We start from the raw sequence: 16092 nt of genomic DNA, 5'->3' as shown, positions 1-16092 counted from the left end.
CACATTTATCCCTGACCAAAAATTGCCCATATATCTTCTTAGATAATGAATGGATGGGAATCATCATGTGATGCCAGGTATTCAGAAATGGGAAGAAGATCTGGGGAGAATATTCACCCCAAGTCAACGTAAACAAATAATATACCTGACATTCAACTCATCAGTATGCTCAAAAATGCAAGAAGCTAATTACAAGCTCCTTATACAATGGTACTACACTCCAGAAAGATTATATCAATTTGATAAAGAGGTAGATAAAAGGTGTTGGAGATGTGGTAGAGAACAAGGAACTCTGTTCCATATTTTTTGGTCTTGCCAAAAAATGCGACACTATTGGGAGGAAGTAAGAAGAATCTCTCAAAAATTTTCGGAAGAATGGATTGCGGACGATCCTGCTCTCTTCCTGTTACATAGCTCACAGATACCTGTGCAGAAATATAAGAAGTCGGTGGTGTGTCACATGATAAACGCGGCAAAAGTAGGAATCACGTTGAGGTGGAGGGATGTGCGCCCGCCATCTATTGCAGGGTGGCTGAAAAGGATTGATGAAGTAGGAGCAATGGAAGATTTGGTATATACAGCACAGAATAAGAAAACACAGTATGAAGAAACATGGTCGGGGTGGAAGGTATTCATTAGATCAGAAGAAGGAAGGAGGTTGTTAGAGGGAAATTAGAATCGTAGTGAGAAGGAAGTAGGCCAGAGGCAGATGAGAAAGTTCTGAGAGGTTCAAGTCCTAGTTACCGAGAGAGGAGAGAGGGAAGGAAGGGGAGGGGAGGGTGGACGGGGGGGGTTGGGGTTTTTTTTTTTTTTTTTTTTTGGGTTTGGGAAGGGAGGGAGGTTAAGAAGGGATATAAACGAAGAAGGGTTAGGAGGCAGGAACTGTTAAATGATAATGTGTAGAAGATGTATTTACAGTTGTAACATTTTGTGTTGTTTATTGGAGAAAAACAAAATAAAAGATATGTAAAGGGAATCATTGAAGATGTAGTTTCCTAGCAGGCACATGTCAATATAAAGTGGCAGTTGGAATATAGGACCTTCTCTCTATTTACATGTTATCCTCAAGGTGATGGCTCTCTTTACACAAACAGTAGAGGTAAAGAAACAGTGGTGGATCAACGTGAGCAGGCATCACTTGTGATAGCTAAACTTTGTATAGGCAACACATTAGGAATATGGAAAAAAGAAACGTTGCGCTATTAATATAAATTAAACTAAACAATCAGTTGATAATGGAAAAAATATGATGAAATTAAAATTGGAAAGACCCCAAAATTAAAAGGAAATAGAACACATGATTGAAAGTGTAGTCTTTGTATCAATGGAAATGGTTAGGAATAAGTTCATCAATATTGAATAAAAGTTCATAAGTTGAAATCATGTGTGGTGGCCGACACCACTAAATAAAAAAGGATGGAGGCTTACCGGATGGCAAGCAATAAAAGACTTGCGGCTGCAAACCCCAGCCAGGGCCTTTTGATGATCCTCGCAGGGGGATGAGAAGGGATGGATGCTGAGACTTCCCAAACACGGATCCACAAGATTGCAGCGTGTCACAAAAAAAACTTAATAGTGAAGTACAACAGGACCAGCACATATAGGATATTTGTGACTCAAGGGACCACCACCACCAAAACACCCCTTTTGGGAAGGTAGCGTGCTGACGCAAGACGTTTCTTCGTTCCGTGTGGACGGGCGTTTGATTGAGCCGGCCGGCTTCTATCCATTTCTGTTTTTATCTTCGTCCTGTAAGTGTTAAACTTTTTTTATTAAAACAACTTAGTCAACATACTTCACCATGTGGGCAATATCATTCTTTCTATGTATCTACTGACCACATTACACCGGAGGACTCCAGGATATATCGCCACCGCTCAGGATCTCAAAGGCCCTGGCTAGGGGTTTAGCCGCATGCTCGTATTGCTTTATGCTCTGGTAAGCCTCCCATCCATAGGGTGTTTTGGTGGTGGTGGTCCCTTGAGTCACAAATATCCTATATGTGCTGGTCCTGTTGTACTTCACTATTAAGTTTTTTTTGTGACACGCTGCAATCTTGTGGATCCGTGTTTGGGAAGTCTCAGCATCCATCCCTTCTCATCCCCCTGCGAGGATCATCAAAAGGCCCTGGCTGGGGTTTGCAGCCGCAAGTCTTTTATTGCTTGCCATCCGGTAAGCCTCCATCCTTTTTTATTTAGTGGTGTCGGCCACCACACATGATTTCAACTTATGAACTTTTATTCAATATTGATGAACTTATTCCTAACCATTTCCATTGATACAAAGACTATACTTTCAATCATGTGTTCTATCTCCTTTTAATTTTGGGGTCTTTTTAATTTTAATTTCATCATATTTTTTCCATTATCAACTGATTGTTTAGTTTAATTTATATTAATAGCGCAATGTTTCTTTTTTCCTTACTTGTATTGTGTTTGTATGACACTGTTGTGTTGCAGCTTAGTTAGGTATTTTTCTAGTGCCTTAGCGCGGTATTTCTTCTCTACATTAGGAATATGGTGTTGGCTGAAAACTGGAGAAGGGTGCCCAGTCTCGTATGTTCTTTCTGGATGATGCAGTCTGCGTTATTGTGGTGTAATTTGGTGTTGTACAGTGTGGAATGTTAAGGTGGCATTACATATTGGCTTCAATTTACCAACGTACTGTAGATTTTTTTATTTTTTAAGTATTTTTAGCTAGTCAAATACAAACAATATAGATTTTTAAGCAAAAATTTGGACTTGACATAGTAAACGGGGACGCACCAGTCCCCTGCTGTGAGATGCTCCATGCTGCAGTGTGAACCCAGCCTTAGGCTGCATTCACACCTGAGCGTTTTGTAGCCTGAAGCTATCAAACGCTAGAGGGGGAAAAAAATCCATTATTCTCAAATGGAGATGGTTCACATCTCCACTCCAAAACGCCTGAAGCTCAAACAAGTTCTGGACCCTTTCTTGTTGCGAGAATCGGCGGATTTGGGCATTTTTGAACGTTTGTATTCCCATAGAAACTAATGGAAACGCCCGATTCAAGCATCTAGCGTGACAACGAGCGTTTCTACGTTTTTGTCGCTTTAATCTGTTCTGTGAAATAGAACATTCACCCAGGTAGAAGATAAAAAAAAATCTACAAACATAGCAACAAGTGATGAAAGAGATGATCATTTTTCTTATTGGCTAAAATAAAAAACGACGAAGTTCAAAAACGTCAGACAACGCTGTATTCAAACGCGTGAATACGCGCGACAAAACGCTACGCTCAGGTGTGACTGCGGCCGTATGGTCTGAATTACTGACCTGCGACAACTACACAGACCAGGACATGTAAAGTCAGAAGACCTAACAAATCCTACTTCTGGGTGAGTGACTCGATTGTGGAAGCCAAAGGATAGGCATAGCGGCTACACAACTTGCATCTCCCTCACCCAGGATATAAAGAACAAAGGGTTATTGCTCTTTAAACTGCAGTCTTAAAGCAGAACTATGTTTTATTTATTTGAGCTCCAGAAGATTCCCCCCCCTTCATGACCAGGCCATCTTTTGCGATACGGTACTGCGTTACTTTAACAATTGTGTGGTCATGCAACATTGTACCCAAATCCAATTATGTAACCCCCCCCCCCCCCCCCTACAAATGCGTTTTTTTTTAAACTATGAACAAGACTGACAATTTTGTACTTTCCGCTATAAAACATATCCAATAAAAATGTAAAAATTGAATTTCTTTATATATTTCGGCCAATATGTATTCTAGTACGTACTCTCAAAAGGGTAATATTGATTTTTGCAAAAGTGTGGGATATACACTGGAGTTTTTTTTTTTTTTTTTGTGACTTATGGACTTTGCTATTGTGACGGACAGTCAAACACTTTTGACACTAATACAGTGATCAGTGCTAAAAATATGCACTGTCACTGTGCTAATGACACTGGCTGGGAAGGGGTTAAGCATCTAGAGCGATCAAAGGTTTAACTGTGTGATTAACCAGTGTTTTTGTGTCATCGTCGTCTGTGTGCTGTGATGGATTTTATTCCCTGCTCTGCACGATGATCGGTGCCTGTCCCCTGTAGGCAGAAGTGAAGAATCGTGTGTGTATATATATATATGTTATTCTGCACAGTAGCATTAAATCTGCTATAGGGCGGTCAGTAAGAGGCTAATACAAGCTCTCCTAAAATTGCCATTTCAAAACATTACATGTGTGCACACTTGTAAAATAGTCCCAGCTGGGGTTCTCTATGACCTCATTGTTGAACTTTGCAAATTTCACAGCCCAGAGGCTTTCCACATCTTTCTCTTCTTATGTCATTATTACATTTATATATCGGGCAGAAACCATCAGTGCACTAAAAGTGTTCTCTCGGTACTGTTCTTTGTTCTCGCTTCTTTTTTGTTTTTTTTTAAAATGAGTAACTGAAAAAAAAGAGCAGGAGAGATGGAGTATTGGGTAATATTGGGATTGGATAACTGCCATAATATGTCTTATTCAAAGAAACAAAGAATAACTTGCTTCCTGTGAGTGAGTGATGAATTCACTTCCTCAAATAGTAGCACTGCCCTCATCTACCTCTAATGCTGATAAGCATACAAGGCACGATGACAAATAATCAAGCTGGATAATGCAGAAGCTACCACAGATTTGCAAGCATGCATGCATAATTTCTAACGTGCAATTTCAAAGTGTTTTATGAAAAATAAGACACTTTAATTCTGCTTTAGCATACTCGTGCATCAAATGTCCAAGCCCTACCCTTCTATTTTACCTGTGACTCTTCTTAGTGGGTGATTTTATGACTCTATGAAAGATCCCTTCCCCTCCAATGCTGCTGTGTACAGCATGCACAGGCAGATTATATGTGACCCAGATAAAATAATTAGACTTTACCCAGACACTTGTATGGAATGAATAGATCTGGTAATCTTATTTTGTAAAAGTTAAAAATGTCGTCCGTCTCTCTTAACATGACCAGATGTTTTCAGTTTGACTACATCCTTCAAACAGACTAATCTGTAGCCTAATTTTAAAGGATTATCATGATTTGTTTCTGTTATGTAAATTGCATCATTGCATTAGTTGGTTTGTCTGGGAAATATATGTGCGAGATGTGGCCTTCTTTTGATGCTAGCTATTTAATTTAAATATTTCTTTCTAGTTTTATCCAATTTAGCTTGCCAGAGCTCATGTATTCTTAAAAAGTATTCTGTAAGTAATAAAATAAACAAAACCTAGAAAACGGATCCCTAGCATGGCTGGATCTAGGGGGGGGGGGGGTGCTGGGGTGGGCTGCGTACCCCCAGATTTCAGTTTTGCCCCACCCCAAAGCCAAGGAATAGCCTGTGTTCCACCCACCGCCGCTGTCAGCGCTATGGCACTAGCTACATCCATATGTAAATTCAAGTATAACTAATGCTGGGCGGTTCTAGCGACCAACCCACGTAATTGCTCCGCCCCCCCCCCCCCCCCCAGCATTCAGTGGAGGACAGAACTCAGTTGGACCTGCTGCCAGTATCCCGCCTCCCTGCTTTCCCATAGCTGCATCGAATGGAGTGCACTGGAATGATGCAATGAGAGTAATGAAACTTTTGAGACACTGATCCAATATTAGGGATGAGGGAGAAGCTCTTGGGACCTTAATTTTAAGTATGGAGATTCTGGGGACTCTGATGTAAGGAAGGTGGGCTCTGGGGACCCTGATGTAAGGTGGGGATCCCTGATGTAAAATGGGGGGTGGGGCTCTGAGGGCCCTGATGTAAAGAATGACTCTGGGGACTGTGGTATAAGGAGAGGGAACCCTAAATTGGAGGGGGAGCTCTGGGGACCCTGAAGCAAGGAGGAAGAATTCTGGGGACCCTGGTGTTGAGGGGCTTTGGGGTCTCTGATGAGATGGTGGAAGCGGGGAACATGGGAACCCTGATGTAAGTTGGGATTTTAGGAATCTAGAAGTAAGTGGAGAACTCCAGGGATCCTGATATAAAAGGGGGGATTTTGGGAACCTGATGTGACTAGGGGAAATGTGGGACCCACCTTTTGAGAGACTCTAAGTAGGGACCCTGATGTAAGAGAGGGTGACTCTGGAGAGCCTGACAAAAGTGGGAAAACTTTAGGGACTCGCATGTTAGGGGGGGGGACTATGGGGACCCTGATGAAAGAGTGGGTGGCTCTGGGGACCCTGATATAATGTTGATGGCTCTGGGGACTTTGAATTAAAAAGGGGGGCTTTGGGGACCCTGATATTGCAGATTACTCTGGGGACACCAACATAATAGGGGGTGACTCTGGGGACCCTGATGTAAGGACTCTGAGGGGGAATTTTTATGGGGATTCTTGCTGTAGGGGGGAATCTGATGTAAACAGGTGGGCTCATCCTGACTGCTCAACTCTATATATGTTGTTTTGTACATTACCTACTCCTGACCTACACTTTATACAATATGTTGTATATTACATTGTCCTGACCAAAGTGTTCATTGCTCCAACAGTTGCTGTTTTTTTTTAAGTAGTACTTTTAAGGTAGGCTCAAACAGACCAAGTGATCACTTTGTTTGGGGGAAAAAAGCATATGTGATGGAAACATTTTACATTTTTAAAAAGGATCCTTCACTCTGGGTTTTATGTGTATCTGTGAGACTGTCACTTATGACACAGTAAGTAGGAGTATTTTGTGGGTACTGTGGTGTATAGTATGTGTGCAGTGTACACAGCAGCTAGGCACATATTCTATTTAATTATTCCCCTTATAAGTCCCTCACACTGTTAGGCAAAATCTAATCTGTCACCTACTACTGGCCTCTGAACCCTGCCTCCCTTACTACTGTACCCTGCCCTGCTGACCTTCCATCCTCTGCCTCGCTGACTGCACCCCCACGTCAGACAGGCTAGATTCAGCCCTGATCCCTAGCCAGTGTTGCAAGAAAACCTTCAGCACTTCTAATAGCATTCAAGTATTTCCACCCCTTTTTACCTCCTGCACATTTCTATTGGACAATGAAGCATCCCATAGGCCAGTAGGAGTGCAAGGGGAGGGTAACTGCTTAACACATAAGGTTTTTTCTTAATGCATAGAATGCATTAAGATAAAAAAAAAAAACTTCTGCCTTTACAGCCACTTTAACTAACTGTAGAAGATTTGTATTTTTTTTACTTTTGCATTAATTTTTACTTTAAATAGTTGCAATATACTAAGCTGTAACAATTTTTATTATTTAACAGTTTTGTGACTGTTAATTTCTGTTCTGTTTCTATTCTGCTAAAAACAAAAATGACAGTTATGACAAATTAATGATGGTTATAGCTTCCATAAATGCACCTTTTGTCTGGCCACCTGAAGTCTGACACTTGCTGCTATGTCACCTACCTGACATCACATACTGCACACCAAGAGACATCGGTTCATTGTGAGGTTAGTTGACATGGCAGCAACTGTGTTGATATAGCTAGACTAGTGATTAAATCCCTCTAAACAATTTAACTTATTTTTGCTGTCACCTCAATTGCAGCTCACTGCAATCATTGTGTCAGGCATTCTGTCCAATTGAGGGGGGAAAGCATAAATCCATCATAACATAGCCTGAGCTTTTAGAAATGTTGAAAGACATATGACCAAGTATAGTAATAACCTACATTGTACTGTTCTGTAACACTGCATACAGGTTTAAAGGGTTAAGTATAGGTTAAAATTGAGGACTAGGTTGGGAACCACAATCTTTCCTTTGATATATGTTGCTTTTATTTGGTGTGATACATGCATTGTTAAAATTGATGCCAAATATTTGTGGGTGACATTTTTTTTTTCTTTTACATATATTGAAATGCATAGTACCAATACTGCCAAAGCAACCATATCTATATGTAAAAGCTCAAAATCAATGTAGGTGCACATGTCATGAATGCAACCTTAGATCTGATTATTTACTATGAAAAACATAATCTTAAATGTATTAAATTCACGTAAATGTATGGGGGAAAAAACACATTCTTCCGCATACTGAGGAAAACCACTCTTGTGTGAATAAGCTCTTGATAGTTCGACTCTTGTCTGATTAATTGGGTCTTTATTGACTAAGTAAATGTAATGTGCCATTAATGTGATTAGCAGAAATCACAGGTAGAATGAGTTATCTTGTTAGAAGTGGATGAGAGTTAAATAGGCTTTCTACATTACTTCTAATTTGCTCTAAGCAGCCTTGTGTGTTAAACTTCAAGCATTGCTTGACCTCCTGCAGTGCATGACTGGCTGTGTTCCATTTTATCTGTAGCCACATGTTGGGGTGCTGTTGGGCAGATCTTGCATGTTGCTGAGCTTGTGCTAATCCTGATGTAATGAGCAACAGCCTTTTGGTCTTCTGAACATTGTTTTTTTTGGTCTTGAGCATCTATGAATTTAAATTCTACCTAGCAATAATATTTTTTATCAAGGGATTTTGTAATTGTTGGCATTGCTGTATGATGACCTTAAGTTGATTTAATATTTTCTTAAAACACAGGAATACAGTGTGCAAAGTTCACAGATCTTTCTTTAAGATGGACCTTAACCTTTTTCACCAAAATTCACATCAGCGTGCAGCTCTGTGTACACTTATGTAAAATCACCTAACATACATTTTTTTTTTTTTTTTTGCTTTGGTGTTTCCACATCTCGGTTTCCCTGAGGTGCTGGTGACATAGCTAGGGCCTTGTGGATGCCCCCTGGGTAGGCATTGCCACCAGAGGGACTTCAGGGAAATCTGGTTCCTAAACTGCAAAGTCTTGCAGTATTGCCTCACAGCGCTTGTTCAGGATAAAGCGCATGAGCTTGGGCACCTCATCTAGTGCAGATGCCATACAACATTACACTCATCTGGTTGGAAAAAATCCTCCTATGATCTTGCAATGTCTCTGGGAAGACTTTTTTTTATCCATGATGAATGCATGCTTCATTTGGTACATATGCAGTATGACCTTACAGCAAGCTGAGGTGCATACTCCATCAGTGGGCTGGCACAGAAAGCGGTCTGCCAACTACCTTAATTTTAAAAATGGTGCAAGAAAGCCACAGGCAGCATGAAGAAAAGGCTAGCCATTAAAAAAAGGGGATTTGGACTTGCAGTGTCTAAGCTATTTTGTTTAGCTACACTTGTGTAGTGTTGGTATTTTTTTAAAGAGGTGTAGGGAAGGTGGTCTATAAGTCTTTGCCACTGTATACATATTTCTGTGACTGAACAATTATTTGGATATAAAAAAATAATAATTATACCAGAACTTCATTTAGATTGGCCTATGGGGTTCCAGACAGAAGGAAACTATGGCATGTTAACCACAGCTGTAGGAGCTTGAGTAGATGGGCACTTTTTGCATTTAAACACTTTATTGCTCAGATACATGCTTTCAAACACAAAATGCTTACAAAGGCATTTTATCCTACACTGCCTGGAATCGAAACGTATGTCATTAGGACTTGTTGCTTCTAAATAAATACACAGCAGCCTCAGAACTGTCACTGATGTATAGGGAGTTTGCTGACCCACATTTTGAAATCTGTGCCCATCTACACAAGCATCAAAGTTTTCCTGTGTAGCTGATTCACCAATACATTTCTAACATCTCTTAATTGACGGGGCAAATTAAAAGTAAGTCAGTGGCTATTGCCTATGAAACCTCCAGATTTTTTTTAGCACCTGATCAACACCGTGTGGTTGTTTTACTAAAGACAACTAGACTGTTCACTTTGCAAGTGAAGTGAAGCTCTGGGGAAAATGAGGGTCACAATGCTGACTTCCATCATCCAATCATGTGCAAGCAAATTGCATATTTTTTTCTTTCTTTTCTGGGCATGCGATTTGGCTATTCCTTACAAAGTGAAGTTTCACCACATTCAATAAACTCTGGAAAATTCCATTGCAAAGTGAAATTTCACTTGCAAATTGATCAGTGTACAGTATTTGTAAATCAACCCCCTTGTGTGTGACTATATTATTTCTAAGTATTTTAGTATTGTCCAGTTATCAATAATATTATATTGTACAATCCAAAATATGTTTTCTATGGAAAGAATACTAAAATCTTTCGGTTGTGTTTATTTCTGAATGCAGTCTCACAAATGTTGATGATGTTTGTTCTTGTTTTTATTTAGGATATGACCACTATAGAAAAAATGTCCAACTGCTGTGATGAAATGTAAGTAATAGAATGTTTTCAGTATATGTTATCCCTATGTGTTGAACAGGTTATTTTACCTGACAAATGACAGGTGAATTTTTTTTATTATTTTTTGCCCATGCATTGCAAAGCTGCAGGTTCACTTAAATTCGTTTTTCCTAGCAGCACATGACAAAATAAATATCTGGTACTTCCAGGGGCGGACTGACAACACTCAGGGCCCTCAGACCAAATAAAGCAAGGGCCCCCTGTCGGGGTCCCACCCATGACCCTGCCCATGGCCCGCCCCTCACCTCGCTGCTACATTTTACACAAAGTACAACTTCTGTTTTTTTTTTTTCTTTTTTTTAATGGGACCTGGAGGCGGGTCTCTCTCTAAAAGTGTCCATCAGAGAGTCTCTGTTAAAGAGAGACCCCCCCCCCCTCCAGGACCCATTCGAGACTACAAAGGAGTATAATGGGACCTGAAGGGGAGGCTCTTTCTGACAGTGTACAGTGAACACCTTCATTCACTCTGGTCCTCACAGGACCCCCTCCTTGTGCCATGACTCTCACCCCTGCCCCAACCTCTCACAAAGTAGAAATAAAATTGGCACTGTAGAGCTCCCCTTACCTTAACTATGGGTACTGTAGCTGTGGCTGGGTGGCTCCCGCGTCCCCTGTGGCTGGGTGGCTCCCGCGTCCCCTGTGGCTGGGTGGCTCCCGCGTCCCCTGTGGCTGGCTTGCTCCCCTTGGGTGGCTGGCATCCTGGCCCTGCTGTGGGTGGGTCACCGTGGGTGGTTGGCTGGCACCCTGGCCCTGCTGTGGGTGGGTCACCCTGGGTGGTTGGCTGGCACCCTGGCCCTGCTGTGGGTGGCTGGCTGGTGTCCTCCTTTTTTCTGCAGTTTTGGACACTGTTTGCCAAGGTGAGGGAGGGATTTTAAGGGAAGTGGTGGCCTTTGCCCTATCCAGGACGGTAGAACCTAGAAGGTTTTTAGCAGACCCTGTGCGCAGCGCAGCACATAATGACCTTGCGTGCGGATCCTCTGTGTCCATTTGAGAGTCTATGTTAGAAAAAGCCCTCATCCGGTGTCCATCTCAATGCAGCCCCACCGGTGTGCCCCTCAATGCAGCCTCACCAGTGTGCCCCTCAATGTAGCCTTACCAGTGCATAGGGGTTAGAGAGGAGAGCCACCAGATCAAATGGAGCAGGTATCTCCCGCTGTGATACCTGGCAACCGCTGTCATCGGATGTCCCGCCTCCTTTTTTTTAGACATCACACGTTCTGGCATTGAGCTGTGCAGGAGGCAGGACATCGGATGACAGTCGTAAAACGGGAGATCCCCGCTCTGTGATTTGGCGGTGCCCGCCCTCCTCCCTTGCCCTCTGTGGCAGCACTGTGGCCCGTGCGGGCCCAAAAAGATGATCACTGGGGGCCTGCGGCAGCAGAGTTTTTGTCCCCAGACCGGCCCTGAAGATCCCAGCAGGTTGGGGGTGCATTAATGGCCATGGCAAAATACATTTTTATTACTTATGTGTTGATGGTTTGTGAATGGAACACTAAAAATATTGAAGCCTTTGCATTTTTACCCCATAAAGATATGACCAAGTGTGTGAACAGCCATGTGGCGTTTCTGCAAAGTCCATTAAGATATTCCAGGCAGGTGTCATTTAGACCACAGCTGATAAAATGGCTGATGATAGAATAGATAGCATTTCCAAAGCCTATGAAAACCATATTGCAGGGAAATGGCTGCTGGCTATACAGCTTGATGTATGTTTACTTAAATTTTCCATTATTCTGAGTTTTATTGTCAGCAAAATTGCATAGGTTTTCAAAGTGCTGGCAGCCCTGTCTCTACTAATTTCCTGCGGGGAGCTCTTCTGATAGGAACTGGAAACAGCGTTTTCATCTTTTAGGTTTTTGCTTTTGTCTTTATGAGGGGAGTTTTCGATAAGACAAAATGGTATTTCCAGGGTTCAAAGAAGAATGAAAGGACTTGCCACTGTTTAGCTGACATGAATTCTTGTCATCCCTGGATTGTCTACAACTTCAGAAGTTGCCCTCTGTTGATTGACAATAAAGTTTCAGCCCCTGCTAGGTGGTGTTAAATCGCAGCTGCATGTCACAATGAAAGCAAAGCTGCATTTGTGATGCTAGGGAACACAATTCATTTAAGCCTTCTAATAGATCCCCAGCCAACCCTGTATTGTCTACACTGACTGAAATGCACCATGGGAATGCTGTCTTTCACTAATAATGCTGTCTTCTGTAGATCGAGAGCTCGAAAACCATGGCAGCAGACCTTCTCAGAAGTTTTTGGCACTCGCTGGAAGATCCTGTGGTTTATTCCTTTCAGGCGGAGACGACCACTGGGAGTCTCCTACTACTTTGCCAATCATGTCTAAACAGATGGATGGTGGGCACAGATGGATCTGCCACGCTGGAAGCAAGTTACAGGTTTTATCTTAACAGTGCTATGACAGTCTTCAAGTCAATTATAATCCACCCACCAATCTTAGACATCACAAAGTGCCCCAGGCTTTGTTTTAATAGTGATCTCAATGCAGTTGTGGGAACAGTACAAGATATGTATTTATTTGCTGAACATTGTCTCCTTTCAAGATGTCCTATTTCCCCTCAGGACATATTGAACTCCCTCAGGCTACAAACTAAAACCATGAATTAAGATTTTTTTTGTTGAAGTTGTGTTTTATTTTTTTACTTTTTATTTCTTCCTTTTTTTTATAATTGCACTGACAATACCTGATACATGGATTCCGTTTTTTGAATGATTTTATTTTTTGTTTTAAGCTTCCTAACCAAATAGTAATTATTTTTGTATAATGTATAAAAAAAACCTGTTGTATTTTACAAACCATTTGTTTTTAACTTGCTCCATTTTTTTCTGGACTACTGCTGCATACAGTGCATCACAAACTAATATACTGGAAATTTTAACTTGAATGACCAGATTTTATAACCACTGTACAAACTTTTATTTATACTGTATAATTTTTATCAAATTTTTATTTGTTGTTCAACTTATCTTTAATATCATGTGGCTGGCTGTTAAAATGAACAATTATACCTGTCATGCAGTGTAGTAATATCATATATTTGTAGATTTGTGCTATACCTACAATAAGTGAAAATGTCGGCTGCTTTTATTTTTTCGTGTGGTGTACAGTTGCTGTATGCTGAATCTCTAAAATATCCCACTGTTCATATGGTGTGTTTGCATATATAAATTTTAAGTAGAACTGGTTTAGAGCTATAGATATATGATTATTTTATATTGCGCCAATATATGCTGTATTACACAACACTATACAGGGTGTATATATATTTTCTTAAGGATTCAGTTTGGGCATTCAGCTGGTTTGTACAATCACTTATGAATATATTGGGAGTTATTTACGAAAGGCAAATCCACTTTGCACTACAAGTGCACTTGAAATTGCACTGAAAGTGCACTTGGAAGTGCAGTCGCGGTAGATCCGAGGGGGACATGCAAAAAAAAAAAAAAAAACAGCATTTTAGCTTGCACATGATTGGATGATGAAATCAGCAGAGCTTCCCCTCATTTCAGATCTACCCCTCAGATTTACAGCGACTGCACTTCCAAGTGCAATTTCAAGTGCAGTTTGCACTTGTAGTTTACACTTGTAGTGCAAAGTGGATTTGTCTTTAGTAAATAACCCCCATTGTATCCTGGCAAATGGGTGTAATACATATGTTGGATACAATACTTAAGGTGCATTCAAAGCTTTATTTGTTTTAAAGGTGTGTTGGGTATAATAAACTGTGTATATCCAATACTAAGAAGTTATATTTACATGTTCCTATTAAATGTGCTACAAATATACCTTTTTCCTTAAAATGTCTCATAGTATTTGCCATTATTTATGTATCTATGTTGCCACAGCCTCCTGTCCCATTATACCTGGGGAATATTATTTAATATATTACTCAGTAAAGCTATGTAGGATTGTGTGACCTGAAATAAACGTTGGATCTTATGCTGTCATGGGTGAACAAGGCACTTGGGAGGTAAGATTTTTTTTTTCCTAAAAACAAGTTGTGGATACTCTAAAGACCATTTGAAGTCTCACAACTGTCATATCTCTTTATGGCCCTGTACCTCACAGGTTATGATTTTGGGAGTGATTTTTTGGCGGGGGAAGTCTCCCCACTGTCACAACACAATAGCTCATCTGATCTTTTTTTTTTTTTTCGTTCAACCTACTGGGTAAATGTAAAAAAATTGACCCATCTATGGCCAGCATGAGACTGACAACTGAGGTTGTTGTTGCAATGTATGTCAAAACGCATAGCTATTTGCGTGACTTTAATTGGGTTTTGAGGGCATCCCAACGCATCTTCCCCAATGCACCTGTACTGTAGCACCGTGCAACGCAGAGAATTACGTAACCAAAGATGAGCCCTATATGATTTTGGGCATGTCGGGTATGTTGGTAGCCCATTCAAAATATATGGGGCTGCCTTAACACAACAAATGTACATTGTAAATGGGCCCTCAATTTCTCCCTTTTACTGAAAATGTGTCTGATTACCAAATGGTAAAGAGATTTTAGCTTGGTAACATTAATTAATATTACAACTTAAAGCGGTTGTATACCCTGTACATTTTTTGTTTTGTTTTGTTTACACCTGTAAAGGAAAAGCCATAATGAGCTAGTATGCACCGCATACTAGCTCATTATTAAATATTTACCTTAAAACGAGGTGAAGAGAACTTACCTGGTCCACGCCGAGCGAGATGTCGTCTTACTCCGGCGTGTCTTTCGGGTATCGCCGATCCATCGCTGTGATTGGCTGGAGCGGCGATGACGTCACTCTCGCGCAAGGTCTGGCGGCTGCCGGTCCTTTAGCCGAGGATCCCCGCTGCGCCGCTGCAATCAGTGGCGCATTGCGGGGGGAATATCTCCTAAACCGTACAGGTTTAAGAGAGATTCTTTATACCTACAGGTAAGCCTTATTATAGGCTTACCTGTAGGTAAAAGTCAAAAAGTGGGGTTTACAACCACTTTAATGAAGGATTATTTACTGCTTCTGTTCTGTAGATATTGACTTGGGTCATGTGAGTGCCTGTTGTAATCACATGATCAGTTCTAGTGTTTTGAGAAACATTCAACATCTCTCTAGGCGTGCAACATCCTTGGCAATCCTCAAAGACAAGTAATTTGTTGCATTGATGTTCAGGACATTGTGGGTAAGGTATTCAGTATGACCATAAGCTCTGTGCAGAACTCTGGGGAAATTAATGAACCCGTCACAAGAAAACTGTGCCTGATAATTCTGGAAAGACCCACCCATATGGCTGGCCAATCTTTATACAATTTTCCTTTTAGATTTACCAAAACCATATAATATAAGGTCAAACCTAAACACTTTCAATTTGTATCTAATAAGGCAGGCCCTTACATAGTTGATGGTAAATCTAAAGATAATTGAATAAAGAAAATTTGTATAATGCATGGCCAGCTTTAAGCTCCTGGTGCCAACTTTTTTTTTTTTTTTGCTTTAGAACAGGTATATGCAATTAGCGGACGTCTAGCTGAAGTCCCATCATGCCTCTGGGTGTCATGCTTGTGGCTGTCAGTCTTGCTATGCCTCACGGGACTTGAAGTTCTGCAACAGCTGGAGGTCCGCTAATTGCATATCCCTGCTCTAGAATGTCGTAGTCAACTGAACCTAAGTGGAAAGTAATTTTGATGGCATTGAAGAATCCTTCCCCAAGTTTTGGTAGATGTTACAATCCACTTAGCAGTTTGTTATATCTGTCAGGATTGGTGTGATCTATCTGACCTGAGCATTATTAAGTGGCCATGAATTCTTCATAATTTTTTCGGGTATGAAGAGTTCTTCAAGAGGTGTGAATCACCCCAAAACTCCAAGGTGAGCAGAAACTGAACCAGGAGTTCTAGGAAGAGGTAGCATGTAGTGCCCAAG

General features: G+C 41.0%; 1 protein-coding gene across 2 annotated transcripts in view; it reads left to right on the top strand.

Moving 5' to 3' along the window:
• The window catches only part of ZDHHC21 (zinc finger DHHC-type palmitoyltransferase 21), a 65386-nt gene extending 52561 nt beyond the window's left edge, over positions 1-12825 (top strand). For both annotated transcript variants that reach the window (XM_040358505.1, XM_040358509.1), the window contains exons 7-8: positions 10110-10153; positions 12392-12825. In XM_040358505.1, coding sequence (XP_040214439.1) covers positions 10110-10153; positions 12392-12524 — 177 coding nt within the window. In that variant the 3' untranslated portion in view covers positions 12525-12825. The remainder of the gene's footprint in view (positions 1-10109; positions 10154-12391) is intronic.
• Positions 12826-16092: the final 3267 nt, after the last annotated feature.

This window comes from Rana temporaria, chromosome 1, assembly GCF_905171775.1.
Source record: "Rana temporaria chromosome 1, aRanTem1.1, whole genome shotgun sequence".
Lineage (NCBI taxonomy): Eukaryota > Metazoa > Chordata > Amphibia > Anura > Ranidae > Rana > Rana temporaria.
Note: the sequence above shows the minus strand (reverse complement) of the source record. Positions and strands in the feature narration are given on the sequence as shown.